At 44.8% G+C, this 19,717-nt stretch overlaps 1 protein-coding gene across 1 annotated transcript in view; it reads right to left on the bottom strand.

Annotated features, from left to right (window-relative positions):
* Nucleotides 1–364: 364 nt before the first annotated feature.
* The window catches only part of LOC142558071 (uncharacterized), a 111,737-nt gene continuing 92,384 nt past the window's right edge, over nt 365–19,717 (bottom strand). Inside the window, exon 10 of the mRNA XM_075670234.1 lies at nt 365–779. Within this exon, the coding sequence (XP_075526349.1) occupies nt 536–779 (244 nt within the window). The 3' untranslated portion in view covers nt 365–535. The remainder of the gene's footprint in view (nt 780–19,717) is intronic.

The following is a 19,717-nucleotide window of genomic DNA, read 5'->3' as shown; positions in this document are numbered from 1 at the left end:
GTAGCAGGAATTAGTGTTCGTTCTCGTTGTTGCTTAATAATTAGACAATTGGAGTGGTGTTTCAGCGTACTTTTTTCTGACTGAGAATTCCTAAACATTCGTCACCTTCAGGAAACTTCCCGATGTGCACTGCCTTGTCTCAACGCTTTTTTCATTGCTACTTTTTGTTCTAGAACGGTTACAGTATGATGTCTTTCAGTATTTTTATAATTTGCTTCTTTACCTCTTCCTCGTATTGAAAGAACCTTCAAGTTCTTGTTTCAGGCTTGGAGTCGAATCAAGGAGAGCAAGATCTATTGTTGTGCCATTTTATGTTAGAAACTGCCACACAGTTGAAAAAAACAATTCTTTTTATTTAAGCGTATGTGTCCTTAAATGTAGAACATGCAACATCGAAATGTGATCGCAGAATATCCCAGAGAGAACATTTATTCCGCATTATGCGGATGTCTTTTGTTCTTGTTTATTTTTCATTTGGGAGGCTTCTGTACTTTCAGGGAGCGGGCCCTTTACCGGCGCCGATGTTTGACCCAGTTCAGGAGGTTTTTTGCTTACGCTTGCCAGACTTGGATGATGATGCCATCGGCCCGCCGGGCATGTCGGAATGTTCGGTTGTTCCCACGAAAATTCCACTTACGACTGGCTCAGCATCAACCCCGGTGATTGAGGATGCCCTCACCGCTGGAAAGCCGGATCCACTTCGTGCTGAATCATCGAGGCCCCGCTGCTCTAGGAGGATACTTGATGGCCGCCGATTCTTCGCCGGCATCGGTGGCAGGCTGTGCACAAAAAATAGAAGTACGTTAGTTTTCTCTGTCCCAGAATCGGCCGCCCACCTTACACAAATAAAGCAGACACCTACTGGCGCGTACCCAGTTGCTCAAGCTGGGATCAAAGCGACTCGTATCATACCAGCATAGACTAAGTTTCATACACCCGATAACCCAAATTGGCACGTACCTAGTATCGCGTCTACGGCGAATAAAGTCGGCGTAAAGGAGGTTCGTTGCACAGGTATACGTATGTACACATTGCTACATACTATGTGACTAAAGTTGTTCCGACTGTTGGTTCCGAACCCTACTGCCTCATAACAGCCCGATGCGCTAGCCATTCGACCAGGCACTACTATAGTTACCAAGGGCAGATGAGTACATACAGAGTACTCCACATTTGAATTATCATGTTTGAAAAACTATTTCCCGCTTTATTTATTACCTCGTATTTAACAAAAGAGCGCAAATTTGCCTTCGCTTATGGGAATACAAGCTGCTGCCGCCATGGCGCAAGCACAAAATGGTGTCGCTGCCAGTCAGCAGCTCCAGAAAGCAGGGTTACGGGACGGCTGCAACATTGTCGGCAGATCGTCACTTTGACAGCATCAACCTAGAAACCATCGACTCACTTCATTACAAGAGAAGTGCTACAACCTCACCTGCGTAGACCGCTGTACACGCTGGCCCGAGGCGTGCATAGTAGGCCATATCACAGCATCCACCGCGGCTTCAGTTTCCGTTGCCGGTTGCATCGCTTCGGCTGCCCCAGTGTTGGTCCCCACAGACCGCAGCCGTAAAATTCAGCCCGAGTGGTTCAGAGCGTTCACAAGTAATCTAGGTGTACGGCATGTTCACACAGCCGCATAGACATATCAGCGTAGACTGAGCGGCCTATGCCCAGTAACTCAAATATGCGTCGAAGAGCTCTTTCAAAAAGCGATACCTACTCAGTCCCGCGCCTCAGTGATCCATGTCGGCGTGAAAGAGCCTGGTTCAACAGCTGCAAGTACGTACACTTTGCGACATGATATGTGACCCAAGTTGTTCCGACTGAATTCGTCAAGGACCTGCGACATTTATGTCAACGCTTGGGACCAACTCCCGTCAGACAACCTTCCCCGTATGACGTCGCTGTAAGCAAAGACGTTGCTTCATCAAGCCACGTCTTTTTGTACCATGATGGCATCCTGTGATCGCTTATGGCGTCCTACAAAAGCCCATTCTAGGTTCTACTCAACTGTGGACGTTCACCGTGGCCATGAATGACCACATGGACGTAATGGCGACTGATCGCATGAAGCCAGAATACATGACGAACTGGTGTGTCCCGGTTTGAACCCTGGCAAGTTCAACGGTTGCAGCTGCGCCTAAACACATCGAGCGGGAAACATGCTTTTGAATGAAAACTCCTTTGTCTATGGGTGGGGGGGGGAGGCTTCATGTGGTGCACCGTTGCTTACAGCGCCGGCATTCACACACACACAGGCTCTCGTCCTGAGCTAACATTACTGGTGCCGCTCGCTTGCGCGCATCTATCAGTAGGCGACAGCAACTACGGCGAGGCAGTTTCGTTTCTTTAAGGTGTTCCGTACATGGCAAATCGCGTAGAGTCAGCTCCTGGAACTGGTTTGATTCCAGGGAACATCGTAACCTTTGTTACGATTAAGTAACCCACAGGCAACGATGCAGGGTTGTTCCGGCCTCCCGCTCCCTCTCGTTGATGTCAGATTGCCTGGGCTCGGGCGCGTGTAGAGGCGCGTTATCGGCGCGCGGGTAAGCGTCGTTAGACAACAGGTGTGTTGGCCGCCTTTGGTTACGCAGGCGGCGCCAGTGCTTCAAACCGTCGGTCGAACTATACGCGCTATTCTCGGCAACGTGACGTAACGTGTGCGCACGTTCACGCTACGTCGGACTGCATTTAGGCCTTAAGCGCTGCATCTCTGCACCGACGGCGAGTCTTATTGGGCGAGCTCTCGCTGCTGCTCGTCGAATGCTACCAGTTCCTCGGGGGAACGCACAACGCGTAGCCGTCCCATACGTTTTAGGAGAATGAATTAAACGGAAAAGAATGCGGCGCAGCGCGTACAAAGCACTTTTCTGTCCTTTCCCTCCACGGATGAAGCGAAACGGATCTGACGGTTTCAGAATCCTTGCTAATGGCAGGCACTGCGTTGCCGGCGCAGCTGTGAACTCATCAAACCGCCCGTTCCCACAGTTGTGCTCTGGAAGGGACTGGGTTTTCGCGTGACCACGACAACGCCACTTGTGAGTGAATACAAGCTTCGTTCGACTAAAATCGCATTCACTTTAGCATGCGCTAAGAGGATGAACCCGACAGCCTCCGCGCTCACGATACATTTATTACATTACTTGACCTTTTCAAAGGTCATGGGTTCGATTTCCATAAATGGTGCTTGGTTCGAGTCCCACTAATTGTCGCAGGTGGTAGTATAAATTTTGTTGTCATAACGCCGTACGGTAAAATTTTCCTAACGTCAGAGGGTGTAATTTTCGTCCATGAGCCGTCTGTCTTTTTCCCTTTAAAAATGATGTTATTGTATGCGGCGCATTCCCAGTGGACATTACCTGGGTAACACATCAACTGGCACCTTCCCATTTATGAAGGTTGGTATCACAGTTGGATTGAAAAGTAGTACATACCGAGTGGAACACACACAGTGCTCGTATTCAGCGTCAATGAAATTCGTTGAAAATCGGCATCGTGCTATTCGCGCTCCAGAGAATGCTGCTCAAAAGCGGCACATAGGTGCTGATTGACCAAAGCTGGCACGACGGTTGCTTTAAAATTGTATTCTGCCAGCAAAGTTGCCAAATCCGCTACGTATTTGAAAATTGACTATCAAACACCCAGGCATGCGGAAAATTGCGGAGAAATATAGGCAGGTAGATTGACAGTCAGATCCCTTGGTGTGATTCATTACAAGGGTGGCTCTCCAATTACATACGAAAGCTTTATTTTTGTTAGCAGATTTGGGGGTGCTTCATGTAGTTTTCCGCGCGTAACCACTAAATATGGGTCACCAGGTAATCATTAGTTCTGGAAAGAGTTCCGGGAACTCTGAGGGAGGATCAGCTTCTCCCATATTTCACTTGTTTTTCTAGAGTGATAGTACCCTTTGATAGAGGGTACAATAACATTCGTACAATTTTATTACACCACCGCAAGACAGTGCTAGTACTCTTCCGTACTCTTCCAGAAGTACTCCCCAGAGACCAAGTGTTTCTACTCCACCAAACAGGGTCTTTTGCTGCCCCAAACAGTGCATGTACTCCTCCTAACAAAGATTGTAGTCCTTTAGAACAAAGTGCTAGTACTCTTCCCACTAGTGTGAAAGCACTCACGACGTAGAGCCATGGTCGCATTCGAAGGTATTCGCTACACCTACATGTATTACATGTATTCCTTCGTAAGCAGCTCCTGCACTCACGCTTGGCGAATTCGATGTAATGTGTAGTCGCCATGTTACTCAAGTGAAACATCTTTTTCTTATAAAGCATCAGTCGCAAGACAAACTGAATAGTTTCAAGAAACGTACTGACTCGCACATAAAATCATATTTGAATGATGTCCATGAACTTTACAACCCATTTTGTAGAAGAGTACATTCTCGAATGTTTCCTCAGTATTAGAGTGTCAAAATATCCTTTAATTACAATTGGCTCCATCTTTTCAAAAATCTTTTCGGACTGCATTTAGTATTCAAGCGCTGGATCCCTGCACCGACGGCGAATCCTTTTATGGGCGAGCTCTCGCCAGTTCTACCAATGCTACCAGTTCCTTAGGGGAATGCACAACGCGTAGCCGTTCCATACGTTTTCGGAGAATGAACTAAGCGGAAAAGGAGCCGGCGCAGTGCGTACAAAGCGTACAATGTGCGCAAACTCACAAACTGTCGACACTATGATCAAAAAAAATTTTGGCTAAATTACTGGCCAGCAAACGTATTTATTGCACAAAGTGCATGCTCTTATATAACAGAGGGTACCAGATGAGCTGCTAAGCATGGGGCTGGAAACGTAGATAAATTGAGAAAGAAACTTCTTTGTTCCGTATTCTTAGACAGCAGCTCAATTGAGAACGCCCTGTACAACGTTCCCGACTGAGTACAGTGCATTTAGAAAAAACATGTGAGGAGCAGGTCTAGCTTTGGTTATAAATATTTCACATAAAGTTGTCCATGCGTCGGCTACACAACATTGTTTCCAAGCGTGCGTTTTGTCATGCTTCTGCAGAAATATCCAATATCACGCCCGGTCTCAAAGCGGTACAGACGCGTATCGTGTGCCCTTATCGGTTGGCGTCCTCGTGAAAGTAGTTTCGTGATGCTGTTGAGACTGACGCGTTACACGTTCTCACATTCTAGGGCATCAAATGTTTTTTCATATAAAGTAGCTTTTTATTCTGCATTACGGTTGAACCTATCAAGACAGTCAAGAAATAAGGTTACTGCACTAAACGAAAGTCTTAGCGCTTAGCCTTCCTACTGAAATGCATGCCAAACATCTAAATGACTGCAACAGTCAACTGCTAAACTAACTTCAATTTTTAGATTTATAGAAAGAAATACCGACAGTTCGTTCTTGTTTAGCAGCAATGTTACAATACTCTTTTTAATGAATAGAACATTGGTAATAGCCAGATGTCATAAGTGTCAGTCTTCGACTCATTCTAAGCATGTGGCCAGTGTGCCCCCTGCACCATATCTGGCTGTGCCACTGCTAAAGCCATAATTTGAGGATTGTGTCTGCAAATATGATGCTCAGTAGAGATGAAAATATGGTCCACCAGTTCAATGAATGTTATTAGATGTGCTTATAAGAATGGACAAGGCTTGTTATGGCAAGCTTACTCATTTCAAGGCTAACAAGAAATAGATCACTTTCACTGCGGCTTGCATCTAAGATTACTGAAAGGCACGAACCCGACTATTGCTGCCATTTGAAATCTAGCCTTCTGCATTCTTGAAGGCATGTTAAGGTTGCAGTTAGACCGCAGTTGTCAGTTTATTAGACCAATTCTGTTTTGTGTATAACAAACGACTGGTAACGAAGAATTAAGGCAATATTATTTTTACGCTTATTTCTCCTGTAGAAATATTGAAGTGGAAAACATTATGATCTGCCATACAGTATCAAAATGCCCAGATTGCGTACAGGCATGTCCAAAACAGTAAGCTTATGGTAACCAATCATCGGCCCAGTCAAGCTGTTTTTCCAACAGCTTTTAGCCTTTGGGGTCCTCCAGAACACTTCAATTTCTCGAAAACAAAAAAAACGCCGTTGCAACTAATGCCACACAGTAGCCGTTATAGTCGGTTTCAATGCATAACTCGCCGCTTGACAATTCACCGAGTTCGCACACATAAGCACCCTTTCACATTCGCACAGTGCTCGAAAACCGAAACACATTCTTACATATGATCACACCATTTCAGTACATGAGGTAAGTCTCTCGCTGCATGCAGCTAAGTGCCTGCGGCAAAGTATCTAGCGCTGGCACTGCAATAGATACTTCAGTGGTCGCTAATTACCTATTGGCGAAAGACACCGTCAAGTGTGCGGCTTACTACAACGAAAGCATGCCGCCAGCGAAATGAAGCCTTCTGTTATCATCATCATCAGCAGCAGCTGTTGCAGCCTATTTATGTCCACTGCAGGACGAATACCCATTTGCTGTCTGATCCAAACCCTGTGTTATGGTACTCCTGATTTTAACCGTGTTCCGTAAACAATAGACCACCAATCTGAATAAATTCAAACGCAAAACTCACGCTAAGCACGCTCCGCATAGGCTCAAAATCATGGGCTGGTAAACAAAGCATCTTATGCGTACCTTCGCCTTAGGTCTTGTTCATGCTTCATATCATATCATGGTTCTGGCAGCGTTGATTATTTTCAATGCTCCTACTGACAACAGGAAATGATAAAATCGCAGTGAGTTATCGCGACGACTGGCTTCTTCGATCAGCGTTGAGAGACAACGCGCTTGCCTAGACAGTTGTCAATAGCTTCGACTAAACGTTGCCACGATTTCCAGGCGATAACATGTCACATACCCAGAATGTGCATGTAAGTGAAAATTCCCTTGCCGCGGAGTATTTCTTGTTAAATACAACGAAAGAGGAACGACTCTCCTGTTTTCGCGGCGGTGCAAGATAACTGGCACACAATTTCCCTTGGATGGTCTCCCTTCGTGGCCACTGGACAGGTCACCTTTCTCCGGTGCTGTGCTGTTCCGCGATGTTGAGCGCGCGCACGGTGGAGAAACTCCCGAGTGAAAAAGTAAAGCGCCGGCTCTGCTTCCCTTTGCAATGTGGTTGCCTGTTGTCTTAGAAGCAAAACGGTTTGCTCTTTGCTCAGAGTGCGTGAGTTATACATCGCCATGTTCGGGGCCAGCCTCCTACATTTGAAGCAGGAGTTTACGGTACGTTTTGTTCTCTATTGCTTCAAAGAGTTGACGGGCATTCTACTTTCTCTCAGAAGGGCAGAGTGAAATGCACATTTCACTCTGATTGCTGACGGAGGGAACAATGCATTTCCCTCCACTCGACATTTTAAAAAAGTAAAACAATCGCGCGGCGGCTGGAGACGCGGTAAATAGGAGCAAATGGGCCCCTTTACTTCGGCGATATTCCCCCTTTTTTCGGAGTGTACACTGCGTGTATGTGGCTATTGTATAGTGGCGCCTAGGTGAGCAAGCGAAGGCTGTGGTGGCGACGCGGCGCCGCCGATGACCACTCGTGGCGCAGTCGGCCTGCTTTACAGTCTATGAGCAAGTGCGCCAGGAATATCATAAAGCAGGGTACAGTAACGGCGACAACAAAACGACACCCATTGAAGTAAGCCTGTTTGGCAGACTGATTAAAGGCAAGGTGCTAATATTTGTGCACGGCCCCAACTTGTCTATTTTGGGTAGAGCGCCGGGAATTGTAATATAAAGCCAACATCATCGTAGAATCTTCCACAAAGCTAATGGTTCTTCCCAGATATTGCTGTGAACAAAGGTACGAGACACTGGGGGCTTTTGATTTGTCAAACAAGAGCTTACGAGCTCATCTTCACTGCTGAAATGGCGACAGAACAACACAGGTAAGTTCGATGTAGTCAGCATTCGCAAAACGTTCCAGGGGCGCTATAACGTAAAACTATTCCAAATATTCTATTGTGATTCTTCAATCAGCCCTCCTCGACTGGTCAAAAACTTTCTTGGAGCACCCCCACTTCACCTGTCTGTTGCGCGACGTGAAGGAAACCGCGATAGCTCCCAGTGTGATCTAATATCTATACAATGATTATGCACGATTTGACCGAAATAAATTACGTCCGATTCGACGCCTTTTCGCCATTATCCCTCAGCTATTGCTCAAAAGTTCGAGCTGCACCCACTTCGCCTGCCTGTCACGCGACGTCACAAAACCGCAAAAACTCGCCGCGTCAAAGTGACGTCTATGCGTTAAAGACGCATGAATATGCTGAAAAAAGTGAATAGCAGCAGGCTGTCCGTTCCCAAAGGAATAAATGATGGCTGCCGCCGATCTCTCAGGCGCTGGCTACTCGCACCTGCCGGACAGCATGGGTTTATTGGCGTGGCCGTGTAACGTTTTCGAGCACTTTCAGGACATTTACGACCTCGCTCTGCCAACTATTGTTTGCTGAGCATCCATTTTAGCGTCATTAAGCTTCCGTTGCAGGCCGCCGCGATTTTCGGCCAGCCACGGCAAGCTAAGTAAGGGAAAGTGGAACAATCGCAGAGGCTGGCACCACTCTCTTCATCCCATTATCGATTTCCAGTGCAGTAGCTGGGCTCCATCGAATCCATTTCCACATGAGCGTGCTCCTCGCCTCTTGTCAGCCAATTACATAAGACAAGCCGCTCAAGCAAACAAAAGTGACTTGCTATGAACGAGGAAGAATTTGGTTGCTCAGCTCAGACAACCCTGTGGGTGACCGCCCGATGCTTGCGCAGGTCGTTACGCAAATTTACGTCAGGAAATGAGAATTAAAACACATTGGAATAGTTCTACATTGTAGGGCCCAGACTTCATGCTGAGCAATAGTTATGGTCGTGTACTGAATAAGCCAGAGCCCTAGCAAATAGACATTAGAAAAGGCAACAGTGACTTGACTAGACCTCTTTGACACCAGCTTGGGTGGCAGGAAATTTTCCACGGGCTATGAGCCGCTCCAAATCCATTTGCTGCCAACTTGGGTGCTTCGGTATGTGTTATTAGGTATGATCCGCTGTTGAATTTTGGTGTCCACGCCAGTTGGGTCACAGCATATAGTTGCCCATACGTACGCCGTGCGCTTGAATGAAATTATTTTTTTCAATTTCGGCCAGTGACTATGTCTCACTGGGAATCCTTCTTCAACGTTGCGTTACAAACATTACAAAGCAGATGTTCGTGACATACTCACCGGCCATATCATTTATTGCTGATTGCAATAAAGTCGACATTTCGAAAGCATCAATCCCCCGCTGTTTCCGATCACATACGCTCACATATATTTAAATATATTTAAACCATAACCTTTCTTCCATGCTTGAGAATTGTGTGTTCCTATCATTATCATCATCATCATCATCATCATCATCATCATCAGCCTGGTTACGCCCACTGCAGGGCAAAGGCCTCTCCCATACTTCTCCCACAACCCCGGTCATGTACTAATTGTGGCCATGCCGTCCCTGCAAACTTCTTAATCTCATCCGCCCACGTCACTTTCTGCCGCCCCCTGCTACGCTTCCCTTCCCTTGGGATCCAGTCCGTAACCCTTAATGACCATCGGTTATCCTCCCTCCTCATTACATGTCCTGCCCATGCCCATTTCTTTTTCGTGATTTCAACTAAGATGTCATTAACTCACGTTTGTTCCCTCACCTAATCTGCTCTTTTCTTATCCCTTAACGTTATACCTATCATTCTTCTTTCCATAGATCGTTGCGTCGTCCTCAATTTGAGTAGAACCCTTTTCGTAAGCCTCCAGGTTTCTGCCTCGTAGGCGAATACTGGTAGGACACAGCTATTATACACTTTTCTCTTGAGGGATAATGGCAAACGGCTGTTCATGATCTGAGAATGCCTGCCAAACGCACCCCAGCCATTCTTATTCTTCTGATTAGTTCCGTCTCATGATCCGGATCCGCCGTCACTACCTGCCCTAAGTAGATGTATTCCCTTACGAGTTCCAGTGCCTCGCTGCCTATTGTAAATTGCTGTTCTCTTCCGAGACTGTTAAACATTACTTTAGTTTTCTGCAGATTAATTCTGAGACCCACTCTTCTGCTTTGCCTCTCCAGGTCAGTGAGCATGCATTGCAATTGGTCCCCTGAGTTACTAAGCAAGGCAATATCATCAGGGAATCGCAAGTTACTAAGGTATTCTCCATTAACTTTTATCCCCAATTCTTCCAAATCCAGGTCTCTGAATACCTCCTGTAAACACGCTGTGAATAGCATTGGAGAGATTGTATCTCCCTGCCTGACGCCTTCCTTTATTTGGATTTTGTTGCTTTCTTCATGGAGGACTACGGTGGCTGTGGAGCCACTATATATATCTTTCAGTATTTTTACATACGGCTTGTCTACACCCTGATTCCGTAATGCCTCCATGACTGCTGAGGTTTCGACAGAATCAAACGCTTTCTCGTAATCAATGAAACCTATATATAAGGGTTGGTTATATTCCGCGCATATCTCTATCACCTCATTGATGGTGTGAATATGATCTATTGTTGAGTAGCCTTTACGGAATCCTGTCTGGTCCTTTGCTTGACAGAAGTCTAAGGTGTTCCTGATTCTATTTGCGATTACCTTAGTAAATAGTTTGTAAGCAACGGACAGTAAGCAGATCGGTCTATAATTTTTCAAGTCTTTGGCCTCCCCTTTTTATGGATTAGGATTATGTTAGCGTTCTTCCAAGATTCCGGTACGCTTGAGGTCATGAGGCATTGCGTATACAGGGTGGCCAGTTTCTCTAGAACAATCTGCCCACCATCCTTCAACAAATTTGCTGTTACCTGATCCTCCCCAGCTGCCTTCCCCCTTTGCATATCTCCCAAGGCTTTCTTTACTTCTTCCAGCGTTACCTTTGGAATTTCGAATTCCTCTAGACTATTTTGTCTTCCATTGTCGTCGTGGGTGCCACTGGTACTGTATAAATCTCTACAGAACTTCCAAGTTTCTTCTTCACTGTTTTTAGGCTTCCTCCGTTCCTGAGAGCATGTTCAATTCTATCCATATTATACTTCCTTATGTCTGCTGTCTTACGCTTGTTTATTAACTTCGAAAGTTCTGCCAGTTCTATTCTAGCTGTAGGGTTAGAGGCTTTCATACATTGGCGCTTCTTGATCAGATCTTTCGTCTCCTGCGATAGTTTGCTGGTATCCGGCCTAACGGAGTTAACACCGACTTCCATTGCACACTCTTTAATGATGCCCACAAGATTGTCGTTCATTGCTTCAACACTAAGGTCCTCTTCCTGAGTTAAAGCCGAATACCTGTTCTGTAGCTTGATCTGGAATTCGTCTATTTTCCCTCTTACCGCTAACTGATTGATCGGCTTCTTATGTACCAGTTTCTTCCGTTCCCTCCTCAGGTCTAGGCTAATTCGAGTTTTTACCATCCTGTGGTCACTGCAGCGCACCTTGCCGAGCACGTCCACATCTTGTATGATGCCAGGGTTAGCGCAGAGTATGAGGTCTATTTCATTTCTAGTCTCGCCGTTCGGGCTCCTCCACGTCCACTTTCGGCTATCCCGCTTGCGGAAGAAGGTATTCATTATCCTCATATTATTCTGTTCCGCAAACTATTAATAACTCACCCCTGCTATTCCTAGTGCCTATGCCATATTCCCCCACTGCCTTGTCTCCAGCCTGCTTCTTGCCTACCTTGGCATTAAAGTCGCCCATTAGTATAGTGTATTTAGTTTTTACTCTACCCATCGCCGATTCCACGTCTTCATAGAAGCTTTCGACTTCCTGGTCATCATGACTGGATGTAGGGGCCTAGACCTGTACAATCGTCATTTTGTACCTCTTATTAAGTTTCACAACAAGACCTGCCACCCCCTCGTTAATGTTACCAGCTATATTCTTATTAATCAGGAATCCGACTCCTAGTTTTCTCTCCTCTAAGCCCCGCTTTTTAGCACTGTATATGCTTCTTCTGGCCTCCTAACTTCACTGAGCACTATTATATCCCATTTATTGCCCTCTAATTCCTCCAATAGCACTGCTAGACTCGCTTCACTAGATAACGTTCTAACGTTAAACGTTCCCAAGTTCATATTCCAATGGCGGCCTGTCCGGAGCATCCTATCACATCAATGGAATTGCAATATTTACACATGAGTAGAAAAGCGATAACCCCTATAAAAAAGGTGACCTTTGTGTTTCCTGTATGTTTCCTTCTTGTGCCCTGGGCGACATTTATGTTTCCTTGTCCTTTAATTGAACTTGAGGAATCGTACTTTGTGTTTACCGCATGCTTACTCATCCTTTCGTACAAGTTGAGGAAACGACATTTATCTTTCCTGTAGGATGTGTCCTTTGTGTTTAGGGCAGGATGGTACCTGTGTGTGCATATCTGTGCTCCGTCGAGTGCACACAGTGATTACCATTTAACTCATGCTACAGATAGATCATCTACCAAAAAAAAAAACATGTATTAACCACTCGCGTATCCAAGACAAAAAGAGGAGCGCCTGCTTGCCCACTCCTTATCTTAGCAGCATCCGATGCATTGAAGGGCACGCAATATCTACAGTACATACGTACATCAAAGCCTCATGCAGCGAATATCTCTTACAACGAATAAGAAACGCGCGGCGGCTGGAGATGCAGTGACACGACACGCAGTGTTCGGCTTGCGCTACACGAGCTGAAAAAGAGCTGCCCGGTTCTTTTTCAGGCCCGGCCTGAAAAAGGCCCGGCCGATCCGCTTCGTTGCTGCGAGCGTTTGTGAATATACAACCTACCATTTAAGTAGCTGTTGGCGGTGTTATATTGGTTTCATGATAGCCTCATTACACGTAAATATCCAATACGTACATTATGATTGCCTTTATATTACGCTCGCAAGATTTCTTTGCAGCTGTCAGCAGGAAATGCAAGCACTGCCACCTGCAAAGCTGAACTGCAGCTGCCGCTAACCTTCAGAAAGCCTAGTTTGAAAGAATGTAGTGACATTGAATATTTATATCGTTTCTGATAAAAAAAAGTACTTGAACATTGGGAGACCTTGGCACTGCTCCACCTCAAAACCGTGGTCTTCGAAGCACTTTAACATGATGGTATTTCAATGCTATTTCTTTCTCAGCCCTGGGACTTGTTACCATACCTTTTTTCTACTACTCACGCAACTTATACGCAAGATTTCGCTCATTAGCCAACGCAGAACCTGCGGCCGATGCTAATAGTGCCTTTCTTTTCAAAACTAGGTGCGATTCCTACAAGGTGGGCGCGTTGGTCACGATTCATCGTACTTTTAGTAACAGTGGAAAAGCAACACGGGCACAAGCGAGAAACACACCAAATAAACAGCGCCGTGTTTTCGTGTTTCTTCAGTTTGTCCATGTTGCTTTCTAGCTCTTACCAAAAGTACGACGCGATTGCTGTGTTGACATTAGGAGGGTAAAAATATGGCAGCGCGGATCCGGTAACTTGCTTGCGTGGGCATACAGCTAAATAATTTTAATTGTCAGTTGGCTGCGTATGATAGTTGTGTACAGAGTATGGCGGTATTTGTTTGGTTACGCGAGCAAGCAAGTAGTACGCCTGTTTCACTTTGGCCGAAGCTCCAGCTGCCGCTGCAAGCCAGCCATCGGCACGTTTTGTAGTCTTTATTTCTTATGCTACGCGAAAATATGGTTCCACTGATTCAAAATGAGGCCTCACATATTTAAAAACACGCCACTGGGCGCCATAATAGGCATGTATATGTGTGGTGTTCCCGAATTTCTGATCAGTGGGTCTCGCAGCTACCGCGGCTGCCCGTACACTGTCCGCCATCCCAAGCAGACGGAGCTGCACATGTTGCGTGCTGATTGGCTCGTGTCCGCCGGCAGAAGTTCGCGCATGGTTCGTCTAAAATGTTTGTATATGCTTAAAAAACAAGGCAGCACACCCACGCAATTTATTCTCAAACGTGCCTTCCTTCCAGCTACGACTTACCCTGAGTAACAAAATGGAATCTCGAAGGGACACTGCACGCCATAGAAGGAAATGCAGATCTCGGAGGCTAAATTCACTGGCTAACCGCAGTGCGGCGCTGCCACATAATGACGTTTATGCCAGGTGGAATTATTGGATGATACATTGAGCTGGGCCAAGTTTCGACAGCATGAGTGCTCGTTGCAGTTAGACATTGAATCATATTTTGAAGTGCCAAAACAAAATGTGATCCGTATTGTGTACATTAATCATCAGCAAACCTCTGGACACGTGCAAAGCTATTAGTTTTATTTATTATTTTAAGCAAAGGTACCCACAGCACCTTCGATAGGCATTACAGTGGGGGGAGGGGGGATATTACATAGAAGAAAAAAGATACGTAATACTAACAGCATAGGATAAAACGCCACATGTTCATGTCTATAATATTACATCATGAAGCGACTGTACAAACGTTCCATTTGAAGGCATTTTCCCCATATCCCTTGGTAACCGATTGCAGTCTCGAGTTGTAGTAGGGAAAAAACACTTACTAAATACGTCGGGCATATGTAAATAGTTCGTGTTATTGACATCTGTTCTTGAATATAAAATATCATGGGACCAGTTTTAATCTCTGAATTAAACGCCTTTTTTGCAGCAAGTCCAACCCAATTTTATTTTTGGTCTCTGTCACACTTAAATTTTGTGTGTAATTTTGAAATACAACTCGTACAGCCTTACTCTGTACTCTTTCATGTTTGCCTATGTTCACTCGTGTCCAAGGATCCCAAACCGTTCTGGTATATTAGAGTATTGAGCGGAGACTGGAAAGAGTAGATACTTCACTTTCAATGAAAAGTGTTTCTTTTCTTGTCATAAAAGCTATAACCCGAGATACTTTAACAGTGATGTAATCAATGTGACGTGTCCAATATAAATCAGCGGTGAAAAACACTCCTAAATATTTAAATTCTGACACAGTCAACAGTTGTGTATCATTTTAGTTATGATTCGACTAAAGTTGTTTCTTTCTTTATAGCAAGCAAATGTGCAACGTTTTCTTTACATTAAGTTTCATATGCCCTGTTGAACACTGTGTGATCCTGTGAATGTCATCTTTCAATGTTGCACAATCATCTAACTCATTAATAACTCTGTACAATACTCATGTTTCTTCGCCTGTATATACCGTGCTGGTATATTAAAGTGTTGAGCGGACACTGGAAAGAGTAGATCCTTCACTTTGCATGAAAACTCTTTTCTTTACATAAACCTAGAACCCGAGATGCTATGACTAGGTTTATGGAGTGATCTGATCAATGTGGCGTGTCCAATATAAATCAGTGGTGAAATACACTCCAAAATATTTAAATTCTGACACTGTCAACGGTTGCGGAATTATAATGTTATAATTAGAGTGAAATTATAAATGGTATAATTGGACATGTGCACCGGTTTCTTTACGTTAAGGTACATATGCCACGTTGAACCCACAGTGTGTTCCTGTGAATGTCATCCTCCAATGTTGCACAATCATCTAACTCATTAATAAATCTTTGCAATACTTATGTTTCTTCGCGTCTCGTTTCCTGTAATACGCCAGTGCCTTACGTGTACTACAGCGCCTGCCCAAGATGCCTTTGTTCTCGCCTGTCCGCGTTCGCTCGTGAAATACCTGGTACTGCGCCTTCGAACTATGATTCATGAAATAATTTCTTCATAGCTGTTCTTTCGTGTGCTAGTGTTCACCGGCAATCTGACAGTGTTCGCGACGGAAAGAGTGTCGTTGCGTGGTGCCTCCGCAACGAAGCAGCATTTGCTGACCACATCTTGAAGGTAAGCAGGTCTGGTGCTTGCACGCATTCTAGCAGCTTGTCATGTAAGGTTTGTGCAACGATAACAGAGCACTTTCGGCGCGTATGTTGCCCATGTCTCTGTGTACGTTTAGCAGACAGTTTCAATATGACAGTTTCTGAAATGTATTATTTCTTAGCGCTTACTTGCTTTCTGCAGTGATTTGCTGCCACCGCTGATTCTTGGGTCTGAATGGGCAAACATTTATGCAAACGCTGAAAGTTACTGTTCCTTCGGAGTTTCTCGGCAAGCAATTCTTCCGCGGATATGCATTTCCGCAAGTTACTTGTATCTCGATGTGTCATGGACATCACAAGTTGCCATGCTACTGCGGTGTTTGACACTTGAGCAGATATTAGCTTCTGTGAAGGTTATTTTATTGATACAATTTAGTTTGAAGTCCATCTTCGCGAGAACCTTTCTGTATTGTTTCTGTTCTTCGATGTGTTCGCCTATTTGTCTTATATATTGTACGGCGAATATAGGCCGACATTACAACAGCAAAATTTCTTCTTTCTCGAGGAATATCAATCAGATGCTCGGTTTCATTAGTATTTTCACCTCAAGAAAAGGAAGTCAGCTCATGCGATCGTTGTTTAAGACAGTGGGTTGTAGCGCTGCGGAATAAGGGCTGCGATTTTGTTGCGATGCTTTCCGCTCGATATTTGCCACTCTTGTCACCCACCGTTCACGGCTGGCTGTTCTAGTTAATAACGCCGGCGTAATGTAAGTCAGCCCACTGCGGAAATGGAGTAGCGTCGGAAAAGGTATCGCTACAAAGTCGCGGGCTAGGTTGTGTTTAAGTTATGTTTAAATACCTGCCTTCCTCCCTGCTACGACTTGCCCTGAGTAACAAAAGTGAATCTCGCCGTGCTTTCGCACACTGCACGCCATAGAAGCAAATGTAGACCGATAATCGATTGTTTTGATTTACTACATATTAAGGATTTGATGATAATTTTCCAGGTAGTCTGATGTTTACTGCTGGTTTTATTCCGGCCTGAATTTAACAATATAACAGTGTAACCACTTGAGATATAACTACGAGACATCGAGGTGAGGCTGTTTTTCAATTTCACATGACACGGTAAATCGCACTTTTTCAGCTTCAGATCGCAGTAAATTAATCATTTCTGACTGTTGAAGGTTATGCGGTTTCTGTGGTCAAGCCTACCTCCTATAGGAACCTGCTGCACTGTACACACCGGGCTGCACAACGATGCATTTGACCTACACGCTTCTACAAGGTGTCTACTAAATTGTACAAATATGTTTGTGTAAAATGCAATCATTTTACTGTGTGTGCACTATTCAGGATTTCTAGTAGCAGATCACTAGCACAATATCTTTTGTTCCTCTGGATAACCCTTAGTTAGCTTCTGTAATAGATATAAACCAGGCTGGAGTAACTATGCGGAATATAAATTAAAAATGCGGTTTTAAGTGCCAAAACCACTTTATCAATATGTGACAGCAGTGTCACAGTATGAGTGCTCAGTTCTTGAGGCACGCCGTAGTGGAGCACTCCGGAAGTTTCGACTATCTGGGGTTCTTTAACGTGCACCTAAATCTAAGTGCACGGGTGTTTTCGCATTTCACCCCCATCGGAATGCGGCCGTCATGGCCGGGATTCGATCCCGTGACCTCGTGCTCAGCAGCCAAACACCATAGCCACTGAGCAACCACGGCGAGTAACTGGGCACAATATACTCAATGCAGTCTGCATATTATTCTAGCCGGATTGCTTTTTTTAAGGACATCATTGAGGAGCATGAGAGTGTCTTTTTGTGAGCCACCCGAGAGAAGCAGGAGGCTTTGGTTACCTGAAATAATATGCACTCTTGTGAAGTTCACTGCTCACACTAATACCTGCACGCCTGCATTCTTCCCTTTATTCGGTTACAATTATGCATTGCATACCATATTTCGTATCCTAAAAAATACCAGCAATAGGACAATAAGATTTCTTATTGTTAGGTAGATGCTGAATGCCTAGTCACAGTATGAGTGCTCAGTTCTTTAAGCAATCTTCAAGCCATTAACCTTTCAATGTGACAAATTCAATATGTGTATATATGTCACAAAAACTTGGTGATAATGTGGTATAGAATACTGCTGAATCATGTAAAGGTCAGCCCAGTAGAGTAGGTGCAAGCGCACCATAGCAGCACAGCCGCAAAACGGAGTATTCTCTATTAGACTATTTTTCCTCCGTTTCGCTGCACTTGTTCAGTTGATAAGACAAAGCTTGTCCCATGCCGTCACTTACCTAAAATGCAGATAATTTTTTTAACCTTCTCTCATTACTTATCAAGTAATGAGGGAAGGTTGTGACATGCTAATAATGCAGAGTACTTACAGCCTAAAACATGCATGCATCTGTCGTTTGTGGTACCATACATTTTCTATATATTACAAGGAGGCTTGCTTCAAGCTCGAGCCACAGTGCACTTGGTGCAATTTTGAAAGTGTAATTTTTTATATAGGGCAAATGTTTGTTGCACTCACTGATTTGAGACTTTCTGCTGCGAATAATGCGCTCTCGGTGCGCGTACGGAAAGGTTGTGTACCACCAAAGACAAGAACGCTGCCACACAAAAGTTGCATCACAGTGTGCTATGTCTAAACATCCATGCATAACCAAATTTCTGGCCTTAAAGCCCTAGCTTTCTCAACTCAATTGTGTGCGCAACAAACATCTTGCTTTTTAACCCCTATTGCTGTGTTGACAGACTCCTGACCGTTTAATGTAAGCGATCCAGACAGTCTTACTATATCTGGGTAATTAGAGTGTATTCTGGACTGTTGGTGCAATTGGGGCAGCTTCAAGACCAACTGGACCAACATGGACCGCTGTTGCAGTGGTTGTTTCTTTTGGCGGTACGTGTGACTTGGAAAATTGGGTTTTAACTGGTGCTGGTTTTGACTGTAGTGGGTTAGAGATGAAATGCGAGCTAGTGGCATGTTCTGCACTTCCCAATGAGACCCTTTCGCATCCTGTATAATGGTTTGTCTGGGACTGCTGTCTCATTTGTTGGGTTTTTGATGGATTCTTATTGATAAAACGCTGCAGACTGGGCTAGGCAATCATGCCGTTGTGCGTATTAGCAACGCAAAATATACACAACAAATTTGTCGCGCATGCTAAGGCATATGAGCTGGCGCTATGTAGCACACCAGCAAAAGCACACCAATAATGGCATGGTTCGGTAACGCTTATAGTTTGCATCGCTGTGGTGTGATTAGATTGACGTAGAAACATTTACATGTAGGCTTCCAGCGTCAGCCTTCCAGCTTACCTCCATGTAAGCTTCCAGCCCGCCTCCATTATGTGCCAGCAACACGCCCGCTGTTGCACAACTGCTGAATCTAATAGCAGCATGCGGTTGCAGGATATCAATGCAATTGAAAACGTGTCGAGGATGCAGATGCAGATGGTCTGCCTTATTTTTGCTCCAGGACAAGCACGTGATGAAGCATAATGTAATTCGTATTAGATTAAACACCAGTTAACTGGTCATTCTTGTGTTTAGAAAGCCTAAGATTGCAATGATGTATTCACGTGACGTTTATTGACGGTATGTCCAATTTTGATTAAGCCTATACAACAACTCGCCACGCAAAGAACTCCTTTTCATGCTTGTGAAGCAGGCACTGCTACCGTTCGGTTTGCTGTGGGCACACATACACTGCGTGTTTGCCTACTACCTCCTGCGCTGAAGCGCTGAAGCCACTAAAATGTTGTGCTAAAGGTTCAGAAGAATCCGCACCTGCAGCCAGTAACTGAGAATAAAAGTGTAAGCACTACAAACATTTGAGTAAAACGTGAAAAATGCACAAAGCCTTTCAATTTGTTATTAAAATGTGTGTGCGACTAACTTTCAACCACAGTACTTTATGGCATAGACAGC

The sequence above is a fragment of the Dermacentor variabilis genome, chromosome 9 (assembly GCF_050947875.1).
Source record: "Dermacentor variabilis isolate Ectoservices chromosome 9, ASM5094787v1, whole genome shotgun sequence".
Lineage (NCBI taxonomy): Eukaryota > Metazoa > Arthropoda > Arachnida > Ixodida > Ixodidae > Dermacentor > Dermacentor variabilis.
Note: the sequence above shows the minus strand (reverse complement) of the source record. Positions and strands in the feature narration are given on the sequence as shown.